The sequence below is a fragment of the Sebastes umbrosus genome, chromosome 5 (assembly GCF_015220745.1).
Source record: "Sebastes umbrosus isolate fSebUmb1 chromosome 5, fSebUmb1.pri, whole genome shotgun sequence".
NCBI lineage: Eukaryota > Metazoa > Chordata > Actinopteri > Perciformes > Sebastidae > Sebastes > Sebastes umbrosus.
This window is the reverse complement of record NC_051273.1, coordinates 19,293,974-19,309,451: the sequence shown is the minus strand read 5'-3', so window position 1 is coordinate 19,309,451 and position 15,478 is coordinate 19,293,974. Positions and strand designations below refer to the sequence as shown.

General features: G+C 39.9%; 1 protein-coding gene across 4 annotated transcripts in view; it reads left to right on the top strand.

The window, feature by feature from the left end:
- The window catches only part of si:ch73-63e15.2 (protein strawberry notch homolog 2), an 82,467-nt gene extending 67,366 nt beyond the window's left edge, over window positions 1-15,101 (top strand). For all 4 annotated transcript variants that reach the window (XM_037768900.1, XM_037768897.1, XM_037768898.1 and 1 more), the window contains 11 exons: window positions 1,055-1,167; window positions 3,406-3,477; window positions 3,654-3,762; window positions 3,863-3,934; window positions 4,882-5,025; window positions 5,468-5,562; window positions 7,159-7,251; window positions 7,423-7,554; window positions 9,465-9,541; window positions 9,879-10,069; window positions 10,693-15,101. In XM_037768900.1, the coding sequence (XP_037624828.1) occupies window positions 1,055-1,167; window positions 3,406-3,477; window positions 3,654-3,762; window positions 3,863-3,934; window positions 4,882-5,025; window positions 5,468-5,562; window positions 7,159-7,251; window positions 7,423-7,554; window positions 9,465-9,541; window positions 9,879-10,069; window positions 10,693-11,912 (2,318 nt within the window). In that variant the 3' untranslated portion in view covers window positions 11,913-15,101. The remainder of the gene's footprint in view (window positions 1-1,054; window positions 1,168-3,405; window positions 3,478-3,653; window positions 3,763-3,862; window positions 3,935-4,881; window positions 5,026-5,467; window positions 5,563-7,158; window positions 7,252-7,422; window positions 7,555-9,464; window positions 9,542-9,878; window positions 10,070-10,692) is intronic.
- Window positions 15,102-15,478: the final 377 nt, after the last annotated feature.

Sequence of the window (15,478 nt, the reverse complement as noted above, 5' to 3'; positions counted from 1 at the left end):
GAGGTTGTGGTTGCTTTCAGATTTTTCACGTTATGGTCTAAAACATTTGACCCTTTGTACCAAAAAGGGTTGCAGTTGTAGTTTTTATATCAGTTTGCTGCAAGGCACAAGGATTTAGTAAAATAGATTCTCTGTATCTGCATCAACTAGGTGATATTTTTTAATGCTGTAACTCTCTCACACACAAACACACACACACAAACACACACACACACACAACCACACGCGCACACACACACACACGCACACACACAATCACAGAGAAGTAGCTGAATCAATTGTTGGCAGTCATTAGCAAACTGCTTAAATAAATCTTGTCATTAGCAGCCTTCCTGCTTAGTGTGAAACTCTTAGCTTAATTCTTGTTTGTTCTTACACACACACACACACACACACACACACACACATTGTACAAATACACACAGACAGCCATATTTATTTCCTCATAAGAGATTCTAAGGAATTCTTTTTGGGGGGTTGTTAGTTGTTGGCTGATTAAGCAGGGGGTTTTCTCTCAGAGTGGAAATATCACATTTACTTCAGATCAGAGCAGGTTTGATGTTGCATATCTTATCATGTCACCAAGAATATCCCCGTCTTACTTTTCTGTTCCTAATAATTTACCGGAACCCAATCTTTGTTAAGTTGAAATACGTAACTCGTTTTTCATGTCTGGCCGGGTAATGCCAGTAAAGTCTGTTGAAACCAGAGAAACAAAGAGACATACAGATAAGTCGGTGTGAAATTACTTTCATATCTCTAAATCTACTGTTGTGTAATTTAAAACCTTACAAAAGGCTTACCTTGTTTGTCATTGATATGTTTATTCAGTTTGTTCATTTGGCTAGATATCTGTTTGACAACCTCACAATCATGACACTGGGTGCTTTCCATCTTTGTTGTTGTATTGTAAAATGATGTATTGTAAAATTATGGCTTATTTCTTTTCACCCTCCGTCTGAAACGCTCTGTTTTTAGATGTGAGAGATTGTCAGACTTTAGTAGTGAGTTGTATAAATTCTGTCTTATCATCGTCTTTTCCTTGTCTTTCCAGGTCGCACCCATCGGTCCAACCAGGTGACAGCCCCAGAGTACATCTTCCTCATCTCAGAGTTGGCTGGGGAGAGACGTTTTGCCTCCATTGTGGCTAAGAGACTAGAGAGCCTGGTAAATGCCTTATACAAGTGTTTGTGTGTGTTGCATTTGCTCTTCTTATTTTGTCCCACAATTACTTGATTTTTCCTTTGAACTAAGTGAAATCTGTCTCATGGGAAAATAAACCTTCTGATCTTGTTGGAGTGTTAGGAGGATTGTTCCACTGTAAACAGAGAGGATCTGTGTTTTGTGTTTATTGATTGTGCTCTCGGTTGCCATCGACTCTTCACCCTGCCCTCACCCTCTGTCCTTCCTGTTAACTTGGGTATTCCCTCACCTAGAAGCTTTCCACATAGAGCCTCTTTTGTTGTTGGTTCGCTTGAAGTTAAATCAACTTTTCTCCACAAACCTCAGGAGATTCTGGGTCTTTCCCTTGTCCAGCTCAACACTGGAAAAATGAATAAGCAGAAAAAGCAAAAGTAGCTTGCGTGGATAATTTATAACTCAAGGTTTATTTTCCGTAATTATCAGTGCTTTTCAGCACTACTAGTCATTTATTTCCATAGTGACACAGCATGACAGTTCTTTTGGGAAAACAGCTAGGAGGGTGCCACGGGACGGCGGTTCCAGAAAGTCGTTCATGTGTTTGCCATCCGTGTTTCGGTAAATCTGTATCAAGAATAGGTTACATATCGTCTGCCTGGCTGAACCCGATACAACACACACACAGTCACTTCAACTTAGACTGCTGAAAACCTTTGCGACCGACTGACTCCAGATCAGCAGTGATGTCATATTTGGCTAAGACATCCCTTTGTTTTGGTATCTCAAGGCATTTTTCTGTGTGGGCAGAGCCAGCAGCTGGCAACAAGACTGGTCTGCTGTTAACTTTGCTTCTTGTAAATGTTCCTTCACACCTCCCTCGCAGTTCATTTGAAATCTTGTATGTGATTTTATTGTGAAAGATAAGAACGGAAGGAGTGTAGCGTAGTAATGCGCTGCCGTTGACAGTGTTGGAGGCAATAAAGAGTTTGACATCATGGTTCAGACTATAGACGTAGAAGTGGACGTAGTCACTTCTGATTTACACTGATTTGTGGACTACAGTTTTGAAGCCTTGCGTTCGGCATTTTTGGCGCCATCTTGTTTTTTTGCAACCAGAAGTGACACGAGAGGGTGGAGCTAAGTACAACCAAACACTGAATTGACATTTTTAGGTGACCAGAAAAGTTACAATTAACTTTCATGAACCGAAAACACACTGTGAAAGGGTTAAAGTTGTAGGACGAAAACACGGACTACTCCCGGACAACGCCGCGGTAGCAACCTGTCAATCACAAGGTAGCCACGACCTAAACCGTCCCCTGCTTTATGGTCTATTTGACTCTAAATGGGACCATAATTTACTAAATGAAAATCATGCTGTATTGAAGAAGATGTGAAATTAGCAATTGAGACCATAAACTGAGGTAATAAATCAAGTGAGAAGTAGGGCCATTTTCTCATAGACTTCCACACAATCAGACTTCTTTTTGCAACCAGAGGAGTCGCCCCCTGCTGGCTGTTAGAAAGAATGCAAGTTTAAGGCACTTCCACATTGGCTTCACTTCTCAGAACCAGAGGATGCTGCCTGGTTCAGACGAGGAGCCTTGTATTGTGTTTGTCTTATTTCTTTGTCACTTGAATGTTGCTTGAAGTCCTATTGATGTCAGTAGGCAGCTGAAGAAAAAAATTCAGTTTCACACCTCCGTTTCCTCTTGACATCTTGGGCAGAGACTAGTGTAGTCACACTGTCTGGTGTGTGTGTGTGATGAAGCTTTCACATGCTGCTGTTTGATGCAGAGTGAATGTACCTGCATTTAAAAGTTTGCCCTATTAGACTACTATCACAGGTTAAATCTGGTTCTTCATGGCAAACATTCATATGTAGTGATGTCATTTTAAAGGATTTCTGTATTTTGCCAAATTATAAAAAGTTAATGCAATAACATACACTCCACAATCACGTTAAATACTGTATCTCTTCTATTTAAAAGAGCAGGATTTATGAATGAGAGGGCTAGAAGTCCACGCTATTATCTACTGTAGGGTTGTAGTAATCCTATAATGACTTTTTAGTATCCATATATACGTAGTTGATGCTCACCCTAGGCTGAGCAGTGAAGTCAGGTTGTGTAATGATGATCAATAGCAAACACAGATTCATCCCACGTCACTTTGTCCATCTGTATTAGTGTGATGATGCTCTGAAGGCTGTAAACCTAATACCGCTAATACAAATAATAATACTGTTGCTAATCCACTTTGCAGGGTGCATTAACTCATGGAGACAGAAGAGCCACAGAATCCAGAGACCTGAGCAAGTACAACTTTGAGAACAAGGTAGGCAAATTTAACAACCATTGTGTGAATAGAGTGTGAAAACCAGATTCTTTTTATCTTAAACTATTAAATGTTTTTCTCACTTTTAGCTGTATACAGGAACTGTTAATTTGCATTGCTAAAAGGGCCTTCTGAGAGAATTTGTTTATACTAATTACATGTCTCTTTTCTTGCAGTATGGTACCAAGGCTCTAGATAAGATCACCAAAGCAATCCTTGGCCACATAGAGAACAAGGTGCCCCCTCCCAAAGGCTACCCCGGGGGCGAAGGCATATTCTTCAGAGGTACGTTTGAGCACCAGTATCTGTAAATGGAGAACAACTTCACCACCACAAAGTTTACTGTGATTAATTTGTAAAACAACTGTGTTTTTCTTTATTTCAGACATGAAACTTGGAATGATGGATGTGGGCATCTTTTGTAGGGAGTCTCGCTTTGGGATCAATACTGAGAAAGGTAGAGTACCCAAGAGGCATGCAGGCATATTGTATGCAAGTATACTTAAAGGGATAGTTTGGATGTTTTGAAGAGGAGTTGTAGAAAGTACTTTCCATAGCCCACAACTTGGAGAAACAGACAGGAGTACAGACACGGGTCCAAAGCAATGTCCTATTGTGGACAAGGGCAGAAGCAAAACACATTTTAGCCACCAAAAAACAAAACTATATCATTGTAAGTGTAATTATATGGAATTTTTTCACCACTTTACCTTGCTGTCAGATAGCCCTTTCTGATGGGGAAGTGAAGCCGTTATATCGCTGTCTTCAAAGCCACCAGACTCCATTCACAAAAAACATAATTTTTACCTCACAGAACACTGGGGGTTGCTGGTCTACCGCAGCCTCGATCTGTTAGTTTGTTTGTGTTATTGTGTGACTTAAGAGTTTTAAACGGTTAGCTCAGATTCACCAAAGTCACACAATGACACAAATTAGATAACAGATCGAGGCAGCGGCAGACCAATAACTCCTGTGGTATGTGAGGTAAAATTACTGTTTTTGTCAATGGAGTCTTGTGGCTTTGAAGAGAGCAAAGATGGATATTACAGCTTCAGCTCTCCCATCATAAAGGGCTGTCTGACAGCAAGGTAAAGCAGTGAAAATATTCTAAATATGGCGTACACTTAAACTGATATTGATTTTTGTTTTGCTTCCGTGCTGGTACTCCTGTCTGCTTCTCCAAACTGGGGGTGTGCAGACCGTCATCTACTGTAGGTAAAAGACTGACTGTGGATAAGTACCTCATACAACCCCACTTCAAAACATTCAAACTATCCCTTTTAATATGAATACGTCGACCCAGGCCACCTACTTCAAAATTGAACTCAGCTGTGTTCTTTGTTCATCGGTCACCACAAAATCAGATGCTTTAACGGTTCTGTGTTGTCGTGTCTTTTATCCCAGACTGCAGCATCACCAAGTTCTTAAATCGCATCCTGGGTCTGGAGGTCCACAAGCAGAACCATCTCTTCCAGTACTTCACCGACAACTTTGACTACCTAATCGAAAAGGATAAGAAGGAGGGCAAATATGACATGGGAATCCTAGGTATGGAGGTCAAGTGTTACTCAAAACACGGCATGGCTTTAGGTTTTACACCAATTTAATTTGTGATCCGAAATACAAAATGTAACGTAACCCCAACCACCAAAAGAAAAAATACAAGATTAGAAGGTACGCCTGAATCTGCTTGTGCAGACATACCAATTTATGTTAAGGTATATTGTATAACAATATGATATTCTTTTCTGTCAACATGAACTAATAAGAAGTTGTTCACAAAGAAGATTAGAAAAGACTATATAACAATGTTAGTAATTAATCAATGACATCAGTAATGTCATTGTTCCTTTCTTCAATTGTCTGTCAGCACATCTTAAATTGGATTGCGATTGGCCTTTAAGGGATTGATTTTAAAGAGAAAGACGGTTCCGGGTTCTTAATCTTCTAATGTTAGTAATTATTTTGGTTTTCCTTGCGTCTCTGACAGACCTTGCCCCGGGTAACGACGAGATTTACGAGGAGAAACAGGAAACGTTCTTGACAGTTGGAAACCCTCAGGATGGACAGGTTGTTCTCTATAAGGTAGGCACCTCATCACCTCATGTCAAGTACTATATATTGTCAGATGGCTTCCTGTGTTTTGAGATCATTACTGTGGGCAAAATATCATTATTGTATCATATTTTGAGACATCCTGCAATGCCCAGCCTTATTTTAAAGGAGCCAAAATAAGAATTATGTTGCACAAACTAAGAACAGATCAGCAATACTGTGTGTGGTCTGTGTGTAAGATGTAGCGGCCACCAGAAGGACAACAGTCTGGTGAGCATGGGCACATTTACAGACCCAGGCTGATCGCGAGGCATAACACGTCACGAACCAGAAGTGATTCTATGAATATACATAATGCCTAAAAAAATGCAAATCTTGTGCTCTCTCTTTTGAATTAAATCCAGTTTGGCTTCTAGGCTCCCAATACACCAAAACAATGAAAAGTATAATGGTAGCTCAGCAATCTTCACAGATTAGGTAGCAAATACCAACGACTATAAATTCATGCAGATGTTCTGTGACAAGGTTTGCACTGTGCAGTCAACAGTATTTGCATACAAAGAGACCCGGTACAAGTGTGAAATATGTTCCACATGACCTGCAGGCCCAGAGGTAACTCAAGTAGCTATCTCTGCACTATGTGATGATTGATGTCACTTTGCCAGCAGTCAGACTGTTATCACACAGGCTTAGCCCAGGGCTGAGGAGCCTCTGTGGCAGGTGGGAACAGGATAATTACAGATATCTTCTGCTTTTAGCTGTCGGCTGCAGGCTAACCTGCATTTGACATTTTAAAGTTGGTAGCCCGGCAGAATGCTGCACAGATAGGACCAGTTCAGCAAGTATAGAGAGAGAGTGTCGGGTGCATGCATGACTGTGGTAGACACTGATTCTTATTCACTTAGACTGGATATCTTTGTGTTTTTAAATGTTAGAAGTACTTTTGGGTTTCTATTTGGGCTGTCAAAGTTAACGCGATAATAGTATGAAACTCAAAAACCTAAGCAATCCATCGGTACCAACCATGTCATACTAGTTTGTCGCAAAGGAGGCTAAATAATGCTCCAAACCTACGCTAAATTTTGTCGAGGAAAACTGGCATGGTCTACACTTTGTCCACTTTATGTTAATCACATGCAGTTTGGGGCAAGTCATAGTCAAGTCAGCACACTGACACACTGACAGCTGTTGTTGCCTGTTCGGCTTGCCATGTTATGATTTAAGCATTTTTTTTATGCTAAATGCAGTACCTGTGATTCATTGTCATTGTTTTGTGTTGTTTATTGATTTCCAATAATAAATACTGAACATGCATACATTTGCATATAGCATATTTGTCCAATGTCCACTGCTAAGTGTATTAAATACTTGACAAATCTCCCTTTAAGGTACATTTTGAACAGATAAAAATGTGTGATTCATTTGCGATTAATAGCTATTAATCATGGACAGTCATGTGATTAATTATATATTTTATATTATATTATATTTTTCGATTGACAGCCCTAGTTTCTATGCTAGAGTCTGTCTCACCTTCGGGACAGCAGTGAGTGTTTGCATTGCTGCTTGGTTTTCCCTCTTTCACACATCACATGCTTTAGCCTCTGATCCTCTTTGCCCCTGTAGATCAGTGTGGACAGAGGCATGCCCTGGGACGAGGCCTTCAACAGGTCACTGAAGCTCAGCGGTCCTGACGACGGGTTCTACTTGTCCCTGAAGGTTAGTCAATGCTATAATAAGCAAATAAAAACCTGAGGTACACTGCAAGAGGCAATATATGTACATGATTTATTAGTTAATACAGACCTCACAGAATAGCAATGCGATGACACAATGGATGTCCACAGAAAAGATTTTATTAAGACGGTGCACATAATTCACTTTCCACAGCTGCGAGGTAACCACCCATGTGTGCTGCTAGCTGAGCAAGGACGAGGAAAGAACCTAATCGTCTACAAGCCCAACATTGGCAAGCAGACGCACCCTGAGAGCCTGGACAACCTGCAGCAACGTTACCGGAAGGTAATTGGCTCAACTCTCTGTTGATGAATCAGTTAGGCTTATACTCTGTATACCACTGTCTATATACCAGGGTTATTATCGTAAACTAAAACTGAAACTAAAACAAAAATATTCTTAGTAAATTGAAACTAAATAACAATTACTGCATATCCTTTTGAGGAAAACAAAACTGAACAGATATTTCCTGGGTAAAAAAAACTATTAAAATAAAATAATTTCAGTTTTATTTTTTTTAACTGTAATATATCACAACTGAAAAAAATAATTTCCATCTACTACATTGAACCACAGATATTGAACAGACTTGACCTTCCAGGAGATGGCGCTATGCTGCAATTGCTTCACATTAATCATAATTGTTTTTCACTTTCAGTCCTGTCTTGTAGAATTGAATATCAAGAACATGATTTAAATATTGTAGTAGATCAAATGCCATTTAACCACCAAGCTCTTCAGCTCAGGTCTGATGTTAACCAACTGTGGTTGTTCTCTTCTGAGTGTGGCAGTGAAAGAATACTCAAGTTGACTCCCAAATCAAAAGATTTAAACATTATGGCCATTCCTACACAGTACAACCATGTATGTACAGTATATGTAGCTACAAACCTACCTTACAAAAACAAACTAAAACTACTGTAAAACTAAATGTATAAAAACTGAAACTAAACAAAAGCTAAACTAAAATGAAATACAAACTAATTGAAAATCCAAAATTATTATAACCTTTCTATATATTAAATAATGGCTCCACACAGTACAGGGTAAAAAAATCATTTTTGCTTTCATCTTAATATTATAAAGGTCATCTTTGAGCTTGCTTATATTTTCACAAATATTGTCTTTTGAGTTTATAGTTAGATTTTTCCAAATGGCAATAAAAAGGCATACAAATAAAAAAATATATATAAAAACATTTTCTGATTATGGGGAAGGTTTGACCGAAGACAAAGCTTGACATTTTCAGGACATTTTCTGCCATTGCTATTTGGAGTATATCTGGAGTCTGATGCCCCCTTGTGGCCATGGAAGAGTACTGAACCAGGCAGTGTTCAAGTACTCTAGAGCAGAATAATGTGGCAATATATTACAGAACTCATTAACAAAAACATGATCGATGTTAGAATTAAAAGTGTCAATGGGGATAAAGTTCCTTTATATTCATGTTGTTCATTAAAGCTGTAACTGTTTCCCTTCACTACATGAACAACAGGGTGATGATTACCATAAACCCACTGAAGTCATCTTTTTGTTTTGTTTTTTATTCATCTTTTTATTGGGAATACAAAAAGATTACATAAGTATAAAATTAAAAGTCTTTTCACATTTTTGTTGTGAAATGAATATCCCCATGGGCCTTGAAGAGGGACCTCCATCCACCCGACAACAAGAACAACAAAACATTGACTCTGTATAGAAAATATCAGTACTATTCGTAATTGTAGTGTGTATCAATATTTAAAATATAGAAACATACAAATAATTGTGAATAAATAGATAAAAAGTGAAAATTAAATAAAGAAAATAAGAATACTTAATACAATTTTAAAAAAAATAATAATAATAATAATTTACTTATTTATTTATTGTTTTGTTTCCCGCTGTCCTTTTTTATTTTATTTTTAGTTATTTATTTATTTTCTCTCCTTCCTTCTCCATTATAGACGTGGGGGTGAATTGATGACTGATGTTGTTTGTATTGATTATATTGTTTCTTTTGTGGAAAAATGAAAATTTTAAACATATTGTTTTAAAAAGAATGTAAAAAGAAAAGGGGAAAAAAAACGTGAGGAAGATAATAGTCCTAACCTTATTGACAGTAATTATAAACAAGATTAAACTATGATCTGACTTTTGTTTCTGTGTTAGTAAAGTTCTTTGCTGATTTTTGTGTTGTACATTTCCTTTTCCAGGTGACTCCAGAGGAAGCCAGGGACAGCTGGGAGAACCAGTTCACCTTCTCCTTCAAGAAGTGTAGCCATGCCAACTGGTGAGTAGGAATCCACAATATCCCTCGGGATTAATGGCTCAATGCACCCAATCAGGCTGGTGCTTATTAGGATTCAGTCAGGGTGGTTTTAAGGTCAGATGCCATTCCCAGGGATTTGCTGATCACCTGAGAATTAGTCATGAAGAAATAACCTGCAAGTCTCACATGTGCACTCGTCACCGGATGACCAGTGAGCTGTGTTTAAACACTACGATGGATAAAAACATCAGCCCCTCAACCTGCCATACAGTCCTCCTGAAAGAGGGATATGCAAGAAACTTGTGGGCTCTTTTTGCTGTCTGCATTTGACTTTTTTTCTTTCCTGTCCTTTTCTTAGGAATGGGAAGTGTAAGAAAATAGAGGAAGGTCAGGAGTGTCTGCAGGGTATGCGCCTCCGTCAGTACCACATGCTGTGTGGAGCTCTGTTGCGTGTGTGGAAGCGCGTATCCGATGTGGTGTCTGACATCACCAGCTCCAGCATCCTGCAGATTGTCCGCCTTAAAACCAAACAGCACAACAAGCAAGTCGGTCAGTACATCCTCCTCATACTAATGCAGTTCACTAACACAGTGCACATTATTTACTGGTGTTTAGAATAGCTGTCCCACTTAACACTGGTAGGAATATTCTGTAAACATTGATAAAAGAGACAAAGTGAGTTTGAATTACCAGATTGTCAGTGAGTAGTTTCAATGGTAAAATATGCTGTTAAAGTGCTGACATTTCTTTATGACAAATTGAGGAAACGAAATTGTCGCTCACATTCTTTATGTGTCTCCTATGAACTCCTGTTGAACACTAAATGACACTTATGAAACACGCAACATGTTGCAATTGAGTTTGACATCCATGAAAATCCAGCAGCATGAGGACGCTCGCTGGAGATTCAGTGTGTGGTCTGTTTTCTCTGTGCACCACACACAGATTTTATAAATATTATTAATTTGCGATTAATCACGATTAAATATTTTAATTGATTGACAGCCCTAGAATATATATATTTTAGTCGGCCGATAGGCAAGTCCAGGTATCGGTAATGGGAAGGAAAAATTAGCATGAGAACATCTCTATTGAGGGTTTAGTTAACAAAAGTCTCTGAGTATTTACCTCACTGATAACTGTGGCATGACCGTACTCCTCGTCTCTCCCAGGTATCAAGATCCCAGAGAACTGCGTGCCCCGCGTGCGCGAGGAGCTGTTGCAAATGGACGAGGAGGTAAAGAGGAGACGAAAGGAGCGGGAGCAGCAGGCCGCGGAGCAGCAGCTGGCTGAGGATCGCATGCGTAAGATGGAGCAGGACAACAAACACCTCCTGGCGAATCTGTTCAACCAGAAACCCATGCTCAACCAGTCCCTCGTTCAGTCCCTCGCCCAGAGCCAGATCCTCAAACAGAAACTGAACCAAAACGCTCTACAAAGGACACAAACTGGGAGCATCTCTCAACTGCAGAGACTGCAAGCCCAAGCCCAGTCCGCTTTACAGCAGCCCTCGCAGAACTTACCCCTGTTGTCCTTACAGAGAAACCCCAGCCAAACCCAGCAAAGGACCCATAACAGCTGGCCCAACAATTCCACCACCCCCAACCAGGGCGCTGTCCCCAACACAGTTAGCATCCGCTCCAATTACTCCAATTTTTTCCCACCGTCCTTTTCCCCTTTCCCACAGCGGAAGAACCCATCACTCCCACTCCATCAGACCACACTGTCCCACAACTTGTCTTCCAAGAATCCCCTGGATGAGATCTTGGACCTGACTGTGGGCTCGCCGTCTCCCTCCCCGGACAGCACGGAGGTCGGGCTGAATCTGGACAGTCTGGCAGGACACGCTGCAGCATTCGGAGATGACTTTAATCTGGAGTCTCTGATCTCTCAGACTGCACCGAATGCCCAGCACGCGGCACAAATTCAGCAGCCTCTTTTGCTGCAGCAGCAGCAGCATCTGCAGGCAACACAGCAGCAGAACCTGAACCTGCTGGCCAACAACCACCAAGACTTGTTAGATTTATTTGACTTGCCCCTGTCCCCGCAGATGCCCACACAGAAAGCCAGCCCTTCATCCTCTACCTCCTCCTGCTCTTCCTCCACGTCCTCCAACTCAAATAACCTGGTCCCACACGTCCCCGCCGGCCTCCTGCCCGCATCTAGCCTCATCCCAGCATCGTCCTCGTCCTCTCTCTTCTCCAGCCCGTCCTCGTCCTCATCTTTGTTTTCCAACTCTTCCCCTCGCTTCTCTTCCAACTATCTCCTCTCCCCGTCAGACTCGCTACCGTTACCCAACGGCCACTCCGTCGCTCTTGACGTACGCGAGGCTCTGAACAGCATGCTACAGGAACCGGACCGCAAATCTGTCATTAAATACCGGCCAGAGTAAGAGCTCGAACAGCAGCAGCTCGTCTGGACTTTTTCGTTAGGTAATTTAGTCTTTTAAAAGCAGATTTTGTCTTGTTTGCTGCTGTCTACGATCGCACCCTCGGACCTACTCCCTCTCCCCTCAGGGCCTATAGTCACGTCACTGCCTGTCCTGCGCTCGGCTCACCCTTCTCTTTACCCACCTGTAGCGTTCACCTGCTTGAGGCTCTTTAGGCGACAGCGGGCTCCATCAATATCAGATTTCTGCACCAAAGTGTGTCCTCCACAGTGAAAGGCAGCTGTTAAAAAAAACACAAAAAAAACATGTGATAACTGTATTTTATTGAACATACGAGCTGTCAAAACAAAAGCTCATCCATTGAGGTGTGGAAATCTTTTAGCTGCTGATTTTACGAGGTATGATTGGTGAAGTTGCTGGAACCTCTAAACGCCAGTTAAAAAACACGCATCTTTTTACACTTTGCTTTACTGTTACTTCGCTTCATGGCCGTTCGTCTTGACTAAAACAAGGCTGTATGCAAGGCTTGGGTTTGAGTGAAACAAAAGATAGCGTCGAACTGGAAGATGAGGATGAAAGAAAAAAAACCCAGATGAAATCTTTTAGCTGATAAGCCATGAAATGCCTCAGTTTTTTTTCTTCTACATGCTCCCTCTTGTTTCTCTCCCTGCTTGTATGAACACTAGTGTGAGGAAAAAGGGAGAGGAAGAGCAGTCTGCTGTTGCAAACAGTGCCTTTTGGAGAAATCTATAAATGCAGTCTTTAAAAATCCATGTAGCCTAATGTATAGATTTGTACTCTTGAGCGTTGGTTTTCATTTTAATTTAAACATGGTATATTTGTATTTAACTATTAGCCCCTTCAGTCAGTCATTGTTTGTGTTACACTATGCTGGTGGTGGGCTTCAGGAAGAAGCCTCCATTAAGCCTGTACGTGCTCGTATGATTGTCTGTGTAGCTGCTCTTAAAACAAGAGCAGACCTGTCCTTTTTTTTCTGTGTCCTTCTGTCCCTGTTGATGCGACGATGTGCTACATGGTCAGTATGGCGCGGATTATTGAGCAGCATGGATAAAAAAATTGTTTCCAAAAATTTTATCACCACCCTTTTTATTTTTAAAGCTGACAATAACATTTAGTGATGTGACTCCTGGTTTGATCTGATTTTGAATTTCTCAGGAAAGTCTCGAGTGCTTTGTTGTTGTTGTTTTTGTGTCATTTTGACCAACAAACATATGAATTTGTTTTTAAGTCTTTAAGTACGGTGGACGACAAAGAATTTTATTGTCTTCAGGTCTGAAAACGAAACATCGAAATGCGTTTCCATTTCAGGCGTCGAGACTGTAAAAACATTTGTGTGCAGACTTGTGATGTTCACTGTGTATGATATTTAAAAACCTGTGAGATCTGGCCATCTTTGTGTGAAAACGATGCACTGTAGTTGGTTCATGACAAAAATGCCGGGATAAGTTCAAGTGATCAAAAAGCAATAAAACCATATTCTACATTTGTTGTGAAACAGAAATGCCTAAGTACTGTTTACGCTCAACAGGCGAAGCTTTGTGGTTACCTTTGCATGGTATGAATCTTCTTATTTCTGTTGTGCTTCATGGTCTTTTAGTTAAAACAGATTCTGAAATGCATACAACCTTTGTATAGTACGTTTTCACGGGATGAGCGCAATGCGTTCTTGATGTTTTAGTCATCGTTATTATAAAAGTTATTGTTATTTATATTTAAGGGATATTTAGATTTTAGATATGTTATCCTGCTTATTAGAATAGTCAACGAAATGTTTGGTCAGGGAAGTTTCTAGTTTTCAAGATTACTATAAAACAAATTCTATTATAATCTGCCACCAAATAAGATTGCACTGTTCTGTACTGCTGTACAGTGTCTGGATTGATTTCTGCTCATGTCAGTTTTGCTTTTTCTCAAATTGTTTCTCCAACTCGTAGACCTTTTGTCGGGCCTTCAGTTTGCAGAGAGATACCAAAGTATTCCACAGACACCCCTAAAGTTACTGGCTCTAAAGATATCAGACCTTTTATCAATCTCAGGAAGAAACCAGAGGTGTAACGGCGGGGCGTTAGCAGAAATATATCATTTCCCCTTCTAACAGTGGTGAAACTAACCAGTACATGTGCTATTTTGTTCTTAACTCTGTGCTGTGACTCTTGCTGTATTTATGTTTTAGACTTAATGTGATGGGTTTGTTGTTTGTCCTTGTGAACATGTCAGTGATTCTAAGTGTTTATGCCTTCTTAGGGCAAAGATCAACAGCTGTTTCTTTTTAAGGAACATTATTTTTCTGTTTTATTTGTGTTGGACATTTAATTCATGTTAAAGCTGACAGATTTTTGAGTCGATTCGCACCTGGGTTATACTGATATGTGCAATCTGTCGAAGCCTTCACCCTCCCTCAGTGTAACCGATTTTAGGTTTAAGTATCTCAGATTCTTGTTAACGCTTCTTTTTACTTGCAGCATCTTAATATATAGCATGCTTTCCTGGTACCCTCATTAATTTTGCTTTGAATATTCCTCATCAGGCACATTCCCAGACAGCAGTCTGCAAAAAGATTTGCCTTCGATCCTGTTTTATCGTCACACAAATAAAGCTTTATGCATTTGAGGGATATGGACCGCGTTTTTAGGAAGAACAAGCTTTGTTTTCTTTTTAAGATTCGTAGTAATAGTGTAAGTAGGCCTTTTATCGTTTTATCATCATTTTGCACTAAGAATGGCATAATCAAGTTACTGTTCTCTTGTGGGTTATGATTGAGCGTTGCAAGCTTGTTGTTTTTCCGATCTTTGATGGATAGCTCTGTGTATACTGTAACCATCCTTCTCGTTTCTCCACCGTTTGCATATTACATTCATGTTATCACTCTCAAAAATAATTTATTGCTAACAAAAAATGAAACAAAAAACATGCTACTGATTGTATGTATTTTTAAACAAAGCCTATTTTTTCTGTAAAAAAAAGAAAAAAAAAGAAACTGTGTTCAGCACTTTTATTCTGGGTTGTGCTTTTGTTTTCTATATATTTATAATTTAGATCCAAATGTATATATTGTAAAATTTGTGCCTTTCGACTAATTCTTTAAAAAGGTTTTCTACTCATTAAAGGAAGGACTATATGAAATTGCAATCTTAACTTTGTAAACAAATAAAAACTTGAAGATTGCTGAAACTGAGTGTTTTGCTCATTGGGAAAGGTCTTTGGTCCCGACTCCTGGAGGTTTACTGTGGACTTTTAGGCATGTGTGCATCGGTGTAGTGGTGGAAGAAGTACTCTGATCTTATACTTAAAGGAACAGTGTGTAGGATTTCGGGGAATCTATTGGCAGAAATGTAATATAATATTCATGACTATGTTTCCATTAGTGTATCTGAAACTAAGAATTGTTGTGTTTTTGTTAGCTTAGAATGAGCCGTTTATATCTACAATGGGAGCAGGTCCTCTTCACGGCGTCCGCCACGTTGCTCCACCATGTTTCTACAGTAGCCTAGATCGGACAAACCAAACACTGGCTCTAGCATGAGCCATTCATGTTTTTACTTTACCTG